This window comes from Moschus berezovskii, chromosome 12 (assembly GCF_049115385.1).
Source record: "Moschus berezovskii isolate FMDL1 chromosome 12, NW_MosBer_1.0, whole genome shotgun sequence".
NCBI classification, from domain to species: domain Eukaryota; kingdom Metazoa; phylum Chordata; class Mammalia; order Artiodactyla; family Moschidae; genus Moschus; species Moschus berezovskii.
The window spans coordinates 59,610,339-59,625,604 of NC_142471.1; the positions used below are offsets into that span (position 1 = coordinate 59,610,339).

General features: G+C 35.4%; 1 protein-coding gene across 1 annotated transcript in view; it reads left to right on the forward strand.

Moving 5' to 3' along the window:
• The window catches only part of MARCHF5 (membrane associated ring-CH-type finger 5), a 54,072-nt gene that overhangs the window by 14,921 nt on the left and 23,885 nt on the right, over window positions 1–15,266 (forward strand). The window contains exon 2 of the mRNA XM_055425090.2: window positions 2,057–2,259. Within this exon, the coding sequence (XP_055281065.1) occupies window positions 2,057–2,259 (203 nt within the window). The remainder of the gene's footprint in view (window positions 1–2,056; window positions 2,260–15,266) is intronic.

A 15,266-nucleotide genomic window follows, 5' to 3' on the forward strand; every position in this document is an offset into this window, starting at 1 on the left:
ACTGGTGAAAGAATATGTAGCAAAATGATAGAATCTGGGTGTTAGGAATATGGGTATTCACCAAACAGTTTTTCATTTTTTTTAAAAGTTTGAAAGTTTTCATATTAATTGGAGGGGTAGAAATAGGCTTGTTCTTATCCAGAATTTGTAGGGATTATAGCTATACAAATATTCCCATTAGATTGAAATATGCATCTGCCATTTAAATAAAAGTTAAACACATAAATATAGGTGGTTTCATTTGGTTCAGCCTAATTAATACTTTTACATTTTGTTTTTTCCTGATGACTGGAAATTGGCTTAATTTAAGATTCAGTTTAATTTAGCTACATATATGTTCCATTGTTGATATGAAAAACTTACAAGAACCCAGAAGTCTAGTTTCTAGATATTTCTGCCTATATTTTGTTACCAAAATAATACATTTCATTCTTCCAGCGATATACAAATATATTTACAAAATTACCTTGGTTATGGGGAAATGTATATACTAATACCGCAAATAACTGGCCTATTTGCTCTATACTTGTCAACTGAAATTTTATGAAAAAAACTAAGTTGAAACCCAGTCAAATCACAGGTAGTAGTGATGGTTGGACAGCAGTGTGAATGACTTAGTCCTACTGAATTGTAGTCTTAAAAATGGTTAAAGTAGTAAGTTTTATGTTGTGTATATTTTCCCACAATAAAGTTAAAAAAAATAAAGTGGAGGAGGAGACATTTCTGTTTAACCATAAGATAGCATGAGGGCCCAGACAGCTTGGCTGAGGTGAGTCAGAGAGTTAAGCATGCTCAAACAAATGCTGCCTCCCTCCAGTTTTACCTAGGTAGGTCATATGAAATCTGACTGATTTTGAAAGCTAAATTAAAAACACAATTTTGGATATTGTTACCATGATTCAGTTCAGTTTTTTCCCCCTATTCTAAGAAGTTTTAATTGGTGCATGCGATTAAAATTCATGATGATCTACAAAGACTAGAGACTTATCTACAGTACCTGACTATATAAGTCTTTCCCACTGAGTACAGTTAAGCTAGTTGTTGTAACAGAAGCCAGCTTATCTAATTAAGCGAAAAGTGCACAGTAGGTGACAAGCTTTAATTAGCAGTTGTTTTCCTCTTGTGCAGTGGTAATAGAAGGGAGTGAATGATGTCATTGAGTTAAATTGTAATATTTGCCCTAATGGAAATAGATGTCAAAACTTGTGTTAATTGGGAGGGAAAAATAAGGAATTGCAAGCTAATTCCACAAGAACAAATTAGAGTTCATGAAGTACCCGTAAGAGCAAAATGGGAAAAAGTTTAAAAATTAACCATCTCAATAAAGATTCTTTTTTATAATATAGGCATCCCAGACTTGAGACTTCTAGGTTTCAAATATAATAAATATAATTTAATTCCCAGAAAAAAGGAAAGCCACTCATACCTATAATGGAAACATGTAAGCCCAAATTTATCATCTCACTGTCCAAAAACAATTTATCCTGATGTCTTCATCTGTTCTTTCCCTTGTGCTTTTAAATTTAATCATCTTTTTCTCTTATAGTCATACTTTACCAGAAAGAGAAGTGACTGGGTTTTTTCTCTGTCTCAGGTGAAAACTGAATGAGACCATATGTGAAATCATTTGTGTAATACTTTTGTTCTCCAAGTTCAAGAGGTTAAGAGATTAATGTTGAAATTGGAGATACACTGAATTTCACATATTCCTGTACTTACCACTCCTCAAGAATTATTAGGTCTTATAAAAGCAACTTGAGGGTTGTTTCTGCATTCTGGTTCATTAGAGAAGGTGAAAAATTACTAGAAAGATTGAGGAAGTTATATGAAAACAAAATTCAGGAAACACAAGACTCTGAAGAACACAAGGGAAAACAGAAAAAAGGAGAAGCTACTCTACTGGAAATGTGTTGGTTATTTTTCCCCTCAGTCTTTTAATATAGAGTTAAAGGTTCTGTAATATAACATGGTAGGTTCATCCCATCAAGTAGAGCTGCAGTGAAGAGAAGGCTGGAGTGTTAATGATAATATCATTGTTTTCTCTATTAATTTACAGAAGTTGCTGGGTGTGTTTTGCCACTGATGAAGATGATAGAACAGCTGAATGGGTGAGACCATGCAGATGCAGAGGATCTACAAAATGGGTTCACCAGGCTTGTCTACAGCGCTGGGTGGATGAAAAACAAAGAGGAAACAGTACAGCCAGAGTGGCATGTCCTCAGTGCAATGCTGAATACTTAATAGTTTTTCCAAAGTTGGGTAAGAAGATCCCTAAAACCAACACACACACACACACATATATATATATATATATCATGTTCTTACATTGTATGTGACTCTTTAAGATCCTAGGCTTGTCTTTAAGTGATCTCTTTGCTTTTATGTGAGTTTCTCTATTCCATTTCTGTTTTATCTCTAAATGTCAGATATTTATTTGTTTTGCTAACAGTTTACCTTATCCTTAATATATTCCCAAATCTATCCATTTGTGTATTAAATGTTTTCATTTGGTTGACGGATAAAGAATTATGTAGATAAAATCAAGTAACACAACTATAATAAAAAGCTAAGGAGCCTCATTCTCTGGAAACCAGTGGTGTGGGAGAAAGAAAACAAGAGTTCTAATACTTATTCTTCTTAATTTTTATATTAAGGAATAAAAGTAAGGACATTATTTAATCAAATACAGTGTTAAATTCATCTCTGGAGTCCAATTTATATGGCTGTCTTTCGTGAAAATTACTTTCCTTTTTCTGTGAATTGGCTGGCAAGAAATAACCAATAGTCTTTGAGAATGAGGCTAGAGTTGAAATAAGTGTAGCAGAACGTTTAAAGGAAGCTGTAACTAACACTGATATTTAGTTAGCATGTTTCAATACAGCCATGTGATTATGAACTGGTGTCATTGTCTCTGGTGGTTTTGCCATACCACATAATAAAAATGTTGTTAAACATTTTTAATATCATCCTTGACTACAATCTCAAGAAGTGTTTGAAAGCAGTTTGATTTTTTGGAAGGTCCGAAGGAAAAGATGACTTTGTGGAGGAATGTTTCAAGGAGAAATTGGAAATTATTAGATATGTTATTTTTTTCTAGGTGCTATACATATTGAAATCAGACCTTTTTTTTTTTAATAAAGCTACATAAATGTAGATGATGAAGTGCTTTTCTAATGTGAGAAGATTAATAATAAGGGCAACCAAAATTTCCATAGTTATCTGTATTTCTCTCACGTAATGCATAGGAAGAAGTGATAGTTCTCTATGAAAGAAAAATAGTGTAGTAGAGAAAGTACCATTTTTTCAACATTTAGCGTTTTTGGATGGGTCTTTTAAACATCGTGAAAAGCAATTACTGCTGCAATCTTTTACCACATTGATACCTGGCTCACTGAAGTCAAAGCTACAGTTTCTTGTCCTCCTTATTAGTTCTGCTAAATCAGATAATCCCACTTTTCAACTATAGATTGTTGAATATTTCCAACAACCAAGTATCGGATGATTCTTCTAGATGTTTTAGATATTCAGATGGATGAATACCAAAATTATTGCAAGAATTCTCAGTGAAAACTACCTGCAGTGTCTGAGTTGACAAATGTATGGCACTCAGCAATGAAGTTGAATATTTCAGTTTGGAAAGTGGCACTGGGTAAATCTGTCCTTCTGGTGTATTTCAATTCTAGGAAATACATTTTTTTAGGTCTAGTGTGGTAACTGAATAAATTTTTCTAAGTATACTAATAGTAAGACACCCGTTTCATTCTACAACAAGGATAGAGCATGGCTAGATGTTAGAAAAGTCAAACTATGGTTAAGCTGTGTGTATCATGATTTGGTCTTTGTATTTTATCCTGAAGAATTTCAGCTATGATGGGTTCGGGCTATTCCCTGTACTATATGTCTCACAGAGATCTGCCACTTGAGTAAGCCACAGATAATCACAGAAATTTTTTTATTGACCTTATCAGTGTCATGGGGTGGAAATCTATATCCTTCATTTGAATAGCTTTTGGTAGCATCTTTCCTCCCAAAAAGATAAAAAATCAGAGTGTTGTGCTTACTTCTTTTTTCCTGACATAATATGCCAAGGATATCTGCTCAGGGGCTACAGTTGAATATATATTCACAATTTTCTATGCAATCTTTAACAGACTCAATGGAAAATTTAACTGTCAAACTCCAACTGTTGCCTGTGAATTGACTTTTAGGTGCCATAATGTTCCTGGCTACACATGACTAGTGCTTTTGGCTATGTTGATCCTAGTGTATGTTTTCAAGTTAAGGTTCAAAGATAATTGTTGGTTAAAAGAAAATCCCTTCTCTAAAGCATGTTTTCATTGATAATCGGAATTAAAGTTTTATTTAATTATTTACAGGTTATATGTATGCCAAGAGTTGATTGATACTTTGAATACTAGTGGTTTCTTATAGTCATAAAACAAAATTAAGAGCATACACCTGTGATACTAACTTTTCTTACTCACTGAATATGACACCTGTTATATAATGTCCAGTAGTGTCATCTGATACAGAAATATACCAGTAGACTGTTTTCTTTCTAAGCATCAGTTCAGTTACTCAGTCGTGTCCGACTCTTTGCGACCCCATGAATCACAGCACGCCAGGCCTCCCTGTCCATCACCAGCATATTTGCCATTAATTTTGCAGCTGACTGTGGTTACACTGGATTTTGTTAAAATAAGTTAAAGTTCCTTTACAGTCTTTAATCTTTGCTGTCAATGACAAAATTTGTAATGCAGGTGTCAGTTGGTTTACTAGAGTGGTTGAAAACTATATGAAGACTTCAGTGGCTTTGTGGTTGAAAATTATTTGAAGACTTCAGTGGCTTTTTATTACTGTTTTATAATGATTTAGACCCTGTTTTAAAATGTGTTGTACTGTGATGGGAATAAGGAGGTCCCCTAGTACAGACTAATAACTTGAAATTCACTGGTCACAGCCCACTCTTAAGATCCTACTGTTTTCACTCTGTAAGATCATACTATTTATCATTTCGAGTCAAGTATGTTTTCATCACTTCTACTCTTCAGTGAATGCTTTTGAGGCATTTATTACTTAAATTAGAGACTTAACACACTGATAAGAACAACAACAAAATAATGTATTTAGCCAATGTAAACAACTTATGATGTCGAAGTTTGTTAGCTGAAACAGTCAGTCTCTTAACCTTGTAAAGCATATGTGACCCTTGGAACATAACAGTTAAGAACCTAAAAGAATTTCCTTGAAAGTCATAATTAATCTTTTCAATTTATGAAATGTTTGTGATCAAAGTTTTTATTCCTTTTTTTTTTAACCAAATTGTCTGTAGTAAACCAGTTGATTGCCAGGGACCACTATTGGTCCCCCAGAGACGCTTAGGAGACACTGGCCAAAAGAAGGAATAAGAGACAAGAGAAAAGATGCAGAGAGGAAGAGCTGATGGTTGACATTCTATGAGATGGTCTTTGTGTAGCAGGTATTAAAAAACAGTTTTCATATGGATTTAGTCTCAGTCTATTTGACTAGCTGGCCAAAGTCCGCATCTTTTCTGGTACTTAGTGGTGACCAGAATGGAAGGATGGTGGCAAGTGTCTTTTCTTAATTGTCAGTAGGGAATATATCGTGTCTGGCTATGGAAAACTTAGAGACAGTCCATCAGACTTTCACTCCTTTCATTATTCGCTTTTTTCTAGTGAATGAAGACAGTTGTGTGTAACTACAGGAAGCTACTCAAAATATGATCTCAGAACCAGCAACATTAAAATCATCTGAGAGCTGTTAAGGATGAAAAACCTGGTGAATTCCCTGGTGATACAGTGGCTAAGACTCTGTGCTCCCAATGCAGGGGGCTGGGGTTTAATCCCTGGTCAGGGAACTAGATCCCACATGCCACAACTAAGATCCCACATGCCTTATCAAAGATCCCATGTGCCACAACTAAGGCTGGTTGCAGCTAAAAGAGTTAATTAATTAAAAGAATGAAGAACCTTAGCTCTGCCCCTAGTTATAATTAATGATTTGCATTTTCATGGAATCATTAGTTTATGTGCATATTAAAGTTAAGAAGCATAGATTTAAAACAGGAAAAGAACACCAGCTGAGAAAAGTTTGTCTTTTATTAAAAATAAAATATTTCAAAAAAATAATGTTTATATGCAGCTTAAGACCAGATAGTTATTTTGTTTAGCTAAACAGAAGGATCCAGGGACAGTATGTTTGTGGTGTACAGGTCTCTTCATTTGTTACATTTATTCGTAACTATTTTCATTCATTCCTTTTTTTAAGTAAAGGATTTTTTTTTTAATTGATGTATAGTTGCTATACTACATTGTATAAGTTACAGATATACAGTATAGTGATTCATGACTTTTAAAGGTTATTCTCTATTTATAGTTATTATAAAATATTGGCTGTATTCCATGTTGTATCCTTATACGTTATTTTATACCTAGTAGTCTATACCTTACTCCCCGAAATTTGTTAAATTTATTTCTATCATTCTTTTTGATGGTATTTTCAATGCAGTTTTCTTAATTTTATTTTCAGATTGCTTATTGCAAGTGTGTAGTATACAATTGATTTTTGTATTTTTATCTCATATCCTGCAACCATGCTGTTCTCATTTAATAGTTCTAATAATATTTTAGTGCATTGCTTAGGATTTCCTATATATAATATCATGTCATCTGTGAATAGAAGCAGTTTTGCTTCATCTTTTCCAATCTACCTGCTTTTATTTCATTCCCTTGCCTAGCTTCCCTGAGCTTCCCTGGTGGCTCAGATGGTAAAGAATCCACCTGCAATGCAGGAGACCTGGGTTCGATCCATGGGTTGGGAAGAGTCCCTGGAGGAGGGCATGACTACCCACTCCAGTATTCTTGCCTGGTGAATCCCCATGGACAGAGGAGCCTGCCAGGCTACAGTCCATGGGGTCACAAAGAGTGGGACGTGACTGAGCAACTAAGCATAGCACAGCACAGTTGCCCTGGCTGCAAACTCCAGAACAATGTTAAATGGTTGAAGTGGTAAGGATATCTTTATCTTATTTTTGATCGTAGAGCAAAAACAGTCTTTCACCGTGAAGTATGTTATCTCTGGGTTTTTTATAGATAGTTTCTATCCGGTTGAAAATTTTCCCTTCTAGTTTGTTAAGTGTTTTTTACCATGATAGGGTGTTACATTTTGTCAGATGTCTTTTCTAAGTCTATAGAAGTGATCATGTAGTTTTTGTCCTTTATGCTATTGATATATGGTATATTCCATTAATTGATTTTCATATGGTAAACCAGTGTTGCCTTTCTGGGATAAATTCTACTTGATATTGATGTATAATCCATTTTAGGTATTGCTGGATTTGGTTTGCTAGTATTTTGAGAATTTTTCTGTCCGTAGATATTGGTCTGTAACTTTTTTTTGGTGTTTCTCAGTGGTTCGAGAACTAGGTGATACTGGTCTCATAAAATGAGTTGGGAAGTGATCTTTTCTCTCACATTTTTGGGAAGGAGATTGTGAAGGATTGGTGTTAATTCTTTAAATGTTTAGTGATAGTGAATCCATCTGATCCTGAGCTTTTCATTTTTTAATTTCTGTAAGGTTAATATTAATGTCCCCTCTTTCATTCATGACTTTATTTTAGTAATATGACTCTTACCTCTTTTTTCTTGGTCAGTCTAGCTAAAGATTTGTTAATTTTGTTGATCTTTTTAAAGAACGAACTTACGGGTTTTTTTTTTCTTTTTCATTTATTTCCACTTTAGTCTTTATTATTTCTTTCTACTTGGTTTGGGTTTAATTTTATTTTCTTTTTTTAGTTTCTTAAAAGTATAAGGATAGGTTAAGGGTTTGAGATCTTTTTTGAAACAGACATTGCATTTTAGAACAGTTCACAGGAAAATTGAGAGGAAGGTACAAAAACACCCCATATACTCCCTGCCTCCTCACGTGCATATGTGCTCAGTCACATGTCCCAATTCTTTTGCGACCCTATGGACTGTAACCCACCAGGCTTCTCTTTCCATGGGTTTTAGCCTCCTGCATTAATTAACGTGTTTCACCAGGGTGATATATTTCCAGGACTGATGAACCTATATTGACACATTCAGTTCAGTTCAGTTCAGTCGCTCAGTTGTGTCCGACTCTCTGCGACCCCATGAATCACAGCACGCCAGGCCTCCCTGTCCATCACCAACTCCCGGAGTACACTCAAACTCATGTCCTTCGAGTCGGTGATGCCATCCAGCCATCTCATTCTCTGTCGTCCCCGTCTCCTTGTACCCCCAATCCCGCCCAGCATCAGACTCTTTTCCAGTGAGTCAACTCGTCGCATGAGGTGGCCAAAGTATTGCAGTTTCAGCTTTAGCATCAGTCCCTCCAATGAACACCCAGGATTGATCTCCTTTAGAATGGACTGGTTGGATCTCCTTGCACATTACTACTACCCAAAGTCCAAAGTTTACATTGGTATTGTGCATTCTATGGGTATGGACAAATATATAATGATGTGTATCCACTATTACAATATAATACATAGTATTTTCACTGCACTGAAAATCCACCTATTACTCATCCCATCCTCTTCCCTAAACCGTGACAACCACTGATCTTTTCACTGTTTTCACATGCCTTTTTCAGGATGTCATGTAGTTGGAATCATACAGTATGTAGCCTTAGTTTCTGTATTCCTTTTATAGTTAGGTAATTCATTTCTTGTGAGCACTGAATAAATATCCTGGTATCTGGACATATCACAGCTTATTTTTCCATTCACCTACTGAAGGACATTTTGTTGTTTCCAGGTTTTGGCAACTATAGATAAAGCTGTAGTACACAGCTACGTGCAAATTTTTGTGTGGACATATATTTTCAGCTTATTTAGGTAAATAACGGGAGTGTAATTGCTGGATCATATGGTAAGAGTATTTTTAATTTTGTGAGAAACTACCAAATTATCTTTCAGAATGGCTGTACATTTTGGATTCTGACCAGCAGTAAGTTCCTGTTTCTCTATATCCTTGTCGGCACTTGTTGTTTTCCATTTTGGGGATTTTAGCCATTTATATCATATTGTTTGAATTGCAGTTCCCTAATGATTTAGATATTAAATGTCTTTTCATATGCTTATTAGCAGTCATATCTTCTTTGCTAAGATGTCATAATTGGTAATGTCTTTTGATCATTTTTTGCCTATTGCTGAGTTTTAAATGTTCTATCTTTTGGATAACAGTTCTTTATCAGGAATATCTTTTGCAAATATTTTTATCCCAGTCTGTAGTTTGTCTTTTCACATTCTCTTGACCTTTCTTGTTTTTTAATGTAGTCATTTACATCTATAAATTTCTGTAAGCAATATTTGGATTTCTTCTTTGACCTGTTGATTATTTAGGAGCGTGTGATTTAATTTTAACATATTTGTAAATTTCCCAAATGCCATTCTTTTATTGATACTAATTTCATTCCATTGTGATCAAAGAACATACTTTGATATCTGTTCTTTTAAATGATTAAGGCTTGTTTTGTGTTCTAGCAAGCTTTATCCTGACAAATATTCCATGTACACTTAAAAAGGTGTGTATTTGGTTGGTGGTTGTGGTAGAGTGTGGTATAAATATCTAGTTGACTCATAAATTTTTGAAATCTTCTGTTTCCTTGTTGATCTTTTACCTATTCATCATTAAAAGTGAGCTACTAAAGTCTAAGCTATTGAATTGTCTTTTTCTCCAGTTCTGTCCATTTTTATTTTATTTTACACTCTATTGTTAGGTGCATAAATGTTCCTAATTTGTTGTGCTTTTCTGATGGATTGCCCCTTTTATCATTATAAAATGTCTTTCTTTGTTTCTAGTAACAATTTTTGTCTTAAAGTTGATTTTGACTGATATCAGTGTTGCCACTTCCACTCTTTTATGTAAATTCTTAGATTACTTTCAATTTAATTTTTATTACAGCTTTGTTTTCTATTTTATTCTCAACTAAGCATTAATTCAAACTTCTGTGTAGAGTTGAAGATAACCAACAATAACCTCAAAAACTGGTTGTCACATGTTAGGTGGCCTGTAAATCTTAAAAGGAAAAGATATTCTCTAGGGATGATAGGAATGATTCCTGGGAGAAAACTTTCCTAGAGAATCTAGCAAATAAAATTAATAGTTATTACTATTTTATTAAAAGACGCTTATTCCTTGAAAGGAAAGTTATGACCAACCTTGATAGTATATTGAAAAGCAGAGACATTAGTTTGCCAACCAAGGTCCGTCTAGTCAAGGCTATGGTTTTTCCCGTGGTCATGTATGGATGTGAGAGTTGGACTGTGAAGAAAGCTGATTGCCGAAGAATTGATGCTTTTGAACTATGGTGCTGGAGAAGACTCTTGAGAGTCCCTTGGACTGCAAGGAGATCCAACCAGTCCATTCTAAAGGAGATCAATCCTGAGTGTTCATTGGAAGGACTGATGCTAAAGCTGAAACTGCAATACTTTGGCCACCTCATGCAACGAGTTGACTCACTGGAAAAGACTCTGATGCTAGAAAAGGTTGGGGGCGGGAGGAGAAGGGGACGACAGAGAATGAGATGGCTGGATGGCATCACCAACTCTGTGGACATGAGTTTGAGCGAACTCCAGGAGTTGGTGATGGACAGGGAGGCCTGGCGTGCTGTGATTCATGGGGTCGTGGAGAGTTGGACACGCCTGAGCAACTGAACTGAACTATTTTATAATGTTTTCTTTTAATAATATTAACAGTGATATCAGTAGCTATCACTTGCTAACAGACCTGACTATTTGCCAAGCACTATGTTGATTGTGTTAGCTCTCACAGTAGGTATTGTCCTTATTCTAAAGTTAAGGAAACAGAGTTAGCGTATTTTTTTAATGGAAGTGCATGGGTTTCTAGCAAGTAAGGAGCTAGGATTTTAAATTGCTGAATTTTATGTTGCTTGCAGTCAGTGAGTCAGTTATCAGGCCTTATGTGGATAAGTAGTAGTTTCATGTACCATAACAATAGAGAGACTGGGAATTTGTGTTAATTTGAGATAATGTTAATAAATTACATTTTTTTATACGTAAACGAAAGATTTTCTGTGATTTGATGCTATTGGAATCAAAGTGTATATTTTCCTTCCAGATAATACATTTACATGGACCAAGATTCAAAGTAGGGTGTTTAATGAAAAGTCCTTTTACCATGTCCACCAACCACAATGCCACGTAAATTTCCTTCCTTGGCGGCAACCAAGGTTACAGGTCTCTGGTGTTCCCCAAAGTGCTTCTCTTTTTCTTTCTTATCCTTTCTTCCCCTTCCTTCTCATTTCTCTTTCTCTCCCCATCCCACGCCTGCCTTCTTTTCCCCTTCCTCCCTAAACACACACACGCACGCACACAATCTATAAACATTAGGGTAGAGTTAAAGGAACAACAGGGATAGAGAAATATTCAGTAACTGGCAACTATGAAAACCATTTACGTTCCTAGGTCTGAAGGTATAAGGCAGGGGATCTGTTAACAAAACTTCACAAGAGCTTTGGATGCTCAACAGGACCTGTGCTCTTAGAGAAAGACAGGCTGCATACAACCAAGGTGCCAGGGTGGGGAAATTGCCTTAACACTTTTACCACACTCTGATTTTCTAGCCATTCCACTCATTGTTTGAACACATGAGAAGGAAGTGGGCAAGGTTACCTAAAGGATGCAGTTTGTTTGGTCAGCTTCCCAATACACAAAGCAGGGTGGAGAAAGAGGAGGAGTAAACTTGGAGAGGCAAACAGAATATGGAGCACATGGTTACATGGAGCACAACAGCTTCTAGACTAGTATACTATACATCATGTTCTATGCTTGCTTTTTTTCTTAGCAATATATGGTAGATATTAGTGTATAAAGAGCTTTCTTTCTCTTTGTAGTTGTATAGTATTGTTACATAGATGTATGATTATGTAACCAGACTCCTAACAATGGACATACAGACTTTGTTGTATAATCTTTTACTACTACAAAGAGTGCTGTCATAAACAGCTGTGTAAAATAATTTTACATGTGCAAATATTTCTATAAATGACTAGAGTGGAATTGCTATAAGTCGAAGAGTATGTGCAGTTATAACATTAATAGATACCATCAAATTGGCTTTTGTAGAGATTGCTGCTAAGTCACTTCAGTCGTGTCCGACTCTGTGTGACCCCATAGACGGAAGCCCACTCCCCCGTCCCTGGGATTCTCCAGGCAAGAACACTGGAGTGGGTTGCCATTTCTTTCTCCGGTGTGTGAAAGTGAAAGTGAAGTCGCTCAGTCGTGTCCGACCCTTAGAGACCCCACGGACTGCAGCCTACCAGGCTGCTCCATCCATGGGATTTTCTAGGCAAGAGTACTGGAGTGGCTTATGTCTGTTTAATCTTCCCAACAGTGTGTTGGAGTGCCTGCTTTTTCATTGCTTTTGCCAACATGCTGGTATCAATATATAGAACTAATTATATCTGTGCCTTAGCATTTATCAAAACTCAGCAGAATGTTCACTCGGGTATTTTTTTAATAATGAAATTTCATTTGCTGAGAAAGAGTATATCATAAATACATATGAGGAATAATGACTAATAAACTGTCATTCATTTACCTATCCCTCAGGTTTAGAAATAAAATACCCTGGTGATTTCAACTTTTTAAGGACTGTTTTGTCTATAAGAATTTTTTTGTCTTATACATAATATAGATATGATAATATAGTTGCCCCTTGGTATCCATAGGAGGTTGGTTCCAGGACCCCTGCAGAAACCAAAATCCATGGATGCTCAAGTCCCTTTTTAAAAAATGGCATAGTATTTACATATAGTTGATGTACATTCTACTATATTCTTTAAATCATCTCTAGATTACTCAAAATATCTAATACAAAGTAAATGGTAAGTAAATAGTTGTCATTGTGCAGCAAATTTAAGTTTTGATTTGGGGAACTTTCTGGAATTTTTTGCCCCAGATATTTTCCATGTGTAGATGGTTGAATACACAGATGCAGAACCCTTGGATATGGAGGCCCAACTCTAGGATGAATATATAGTTACACCAGCTTTTTAAAAATTGATTTGTTGTTATTTTAGGACAATTTTTGATTTACAGAAAATTTGCAAAGATAGTATGGAGAGCTTGCATATATACCGTATGTCGTTTTCCTCTGTTATTAACACTTTATGTATTATGGTACATTTGTTATTAGGTTGGTGCAAACGTAATTGTGGTTTAAAACTGAATTTTAAATCATTATAACTAGATTCAAACACATCTTTATTAATCAAAATAGGAGCCATTACAATCAACACATTTTTGCCAGTAAGAAACGTTTATTTCTGTAGTGTCCAACCACTGAGCTAGTCATCACCGGCTGTTGTGTAAAATCCATTTTTCATCACATGTTACAACCTAATTGAAAAAAGGCTTGTTGTTGTTGCGTAAAATAAGAGAAAATGATTCTTCAGAAGGATTTTTTTTTTTTTTAATTTTCGGTCAGCTCATGAGGCACCCACTTACTGAACTTTTTCACCTTTCCAGTTTGCTTCAAATACCAAACAACTGTAGAATGGTCAACATTGAGTTTCTTCAGCAAATTCTCATGTACTTTTAAGAGGTTCAGCTTCAGTGATGCTCTCAGTTGGTCATTGTCAACTTCTGATGGCTGGTCACTACATTCTTCATCTTCAAGGCTCTCGATCTCTCTTTTTGAACCACCACTGCACTGTACATTCATTAGCAGTTCCTGGGCCAAATGTGTTGATGTTGTGAGTGGTCTCCGCTGCTTTACAACCCATTTTGAACTCCAATAAGAAAATCGCTTGAATTTGCTTTTTGTCTAATACTATTTCCATAGTCTAAAATAAATATACACAGCAAGTCATCAGCAAGAAAAACAAAGAAAGGTGTGCACATTAAAATGATGTATAATATAACCACATTTATATAAGAATGTATTCTAATATCAAATGGCAAAGTTCAACTGTGCAAAACTGCAATTACTTTTGCACAAACCTAATATAATTAATGCACCAGTACTATTATTATTATTAACTGAAACCCATACTTTATTCAGGTTTTCTTAATTTTTCCCTAATGTCTGTATTCTGTTCCAGGATCCTGTTCAGGATATTACATTTAATCATGTCTCCTTAATGCTCCTCTTGACTGTAACAGTTTCTCAGACTTTCCTTGTTTTTGGTGACCTTGATAGTTTTGAGGAATACTGATTCCATGTTTTATATAATATCTCAGTCAGGATCTAGCTCATGTGTTTTCCATCATCTGCTGGGGTTACGAGTTTTAGGGTACAAGACCACAGAGATGAAGTACCATTTTCATCATGTTACCTGGCACATACTATCAGTGTTACCTATCACTTGTGATACTAACCTTGATCATCTCAGTAAGGTTGTGTTTGTCAGGTTTATTCACTGAAAAGTTACTCTTTTTCCCCCTCTCATACCAGCTTTTTTTTTTTCTTTTTAATATTGTTGCATTTGCTTATCTTTTCTCATCTTTTTATTTTCAACTCTTCTGAATTCTTTTTTACACTCACTGTGATACTCATATAGTTGGATTTTTACTACCAAATTTAATGCATTCTATTTCTCCTTTTTTCTCTTTTCCCCTTTAGTTGATCATCATCTGGATTGAAATGGTTTTTCCTCTCATACTAAATTTTCCCCTGTACTTGTTACTAAGTTTTATGTCTCACTTTCCTTTTAAGAGACTATCTTTGAAAAGTCTTAGCTTTGTCCCTTCAAATATTGCTTCTCCCCCATTCTCTCTGTTCTCATATTCTAGAACTCTGATGAGAGTTCTGTTAGACATTTTATTTTTCATGTCTCTTCTGTGTTTTTTATCTTTTGGTCTCTGCTGTAGCATTATAATTTCTTCGTAACAGTTACCCTTTTCTCAGATTCTTTCTTGAGCCAGTGTCTGGTCGAGGGGAGGGTCGGGGGGAGGTGGGGTTCCCACTATAAGTTCTAATTGTTTCTGAAATGTGCCTGATCATTTCTTTAATAGTCTCTCGCTTCTTGTTCATTTAGAATTGTTATTTTATTATTTTTTTATGATCAGATTGATAGTTCCATTATTTAGCCTTTGGTAGCCTGATTTGTTTTCCTCTGGCTCTTGCCCATGATACTTTATTTAAGTGTGGGAACTCTATTTATATTTGTAGGCTATGCATATCCTGAAGGTGAAGGAACTCTAGACTGATTTGCATTTGCTGTTGGTAGATACCAGGGGATGTTGCTAATATGGGATC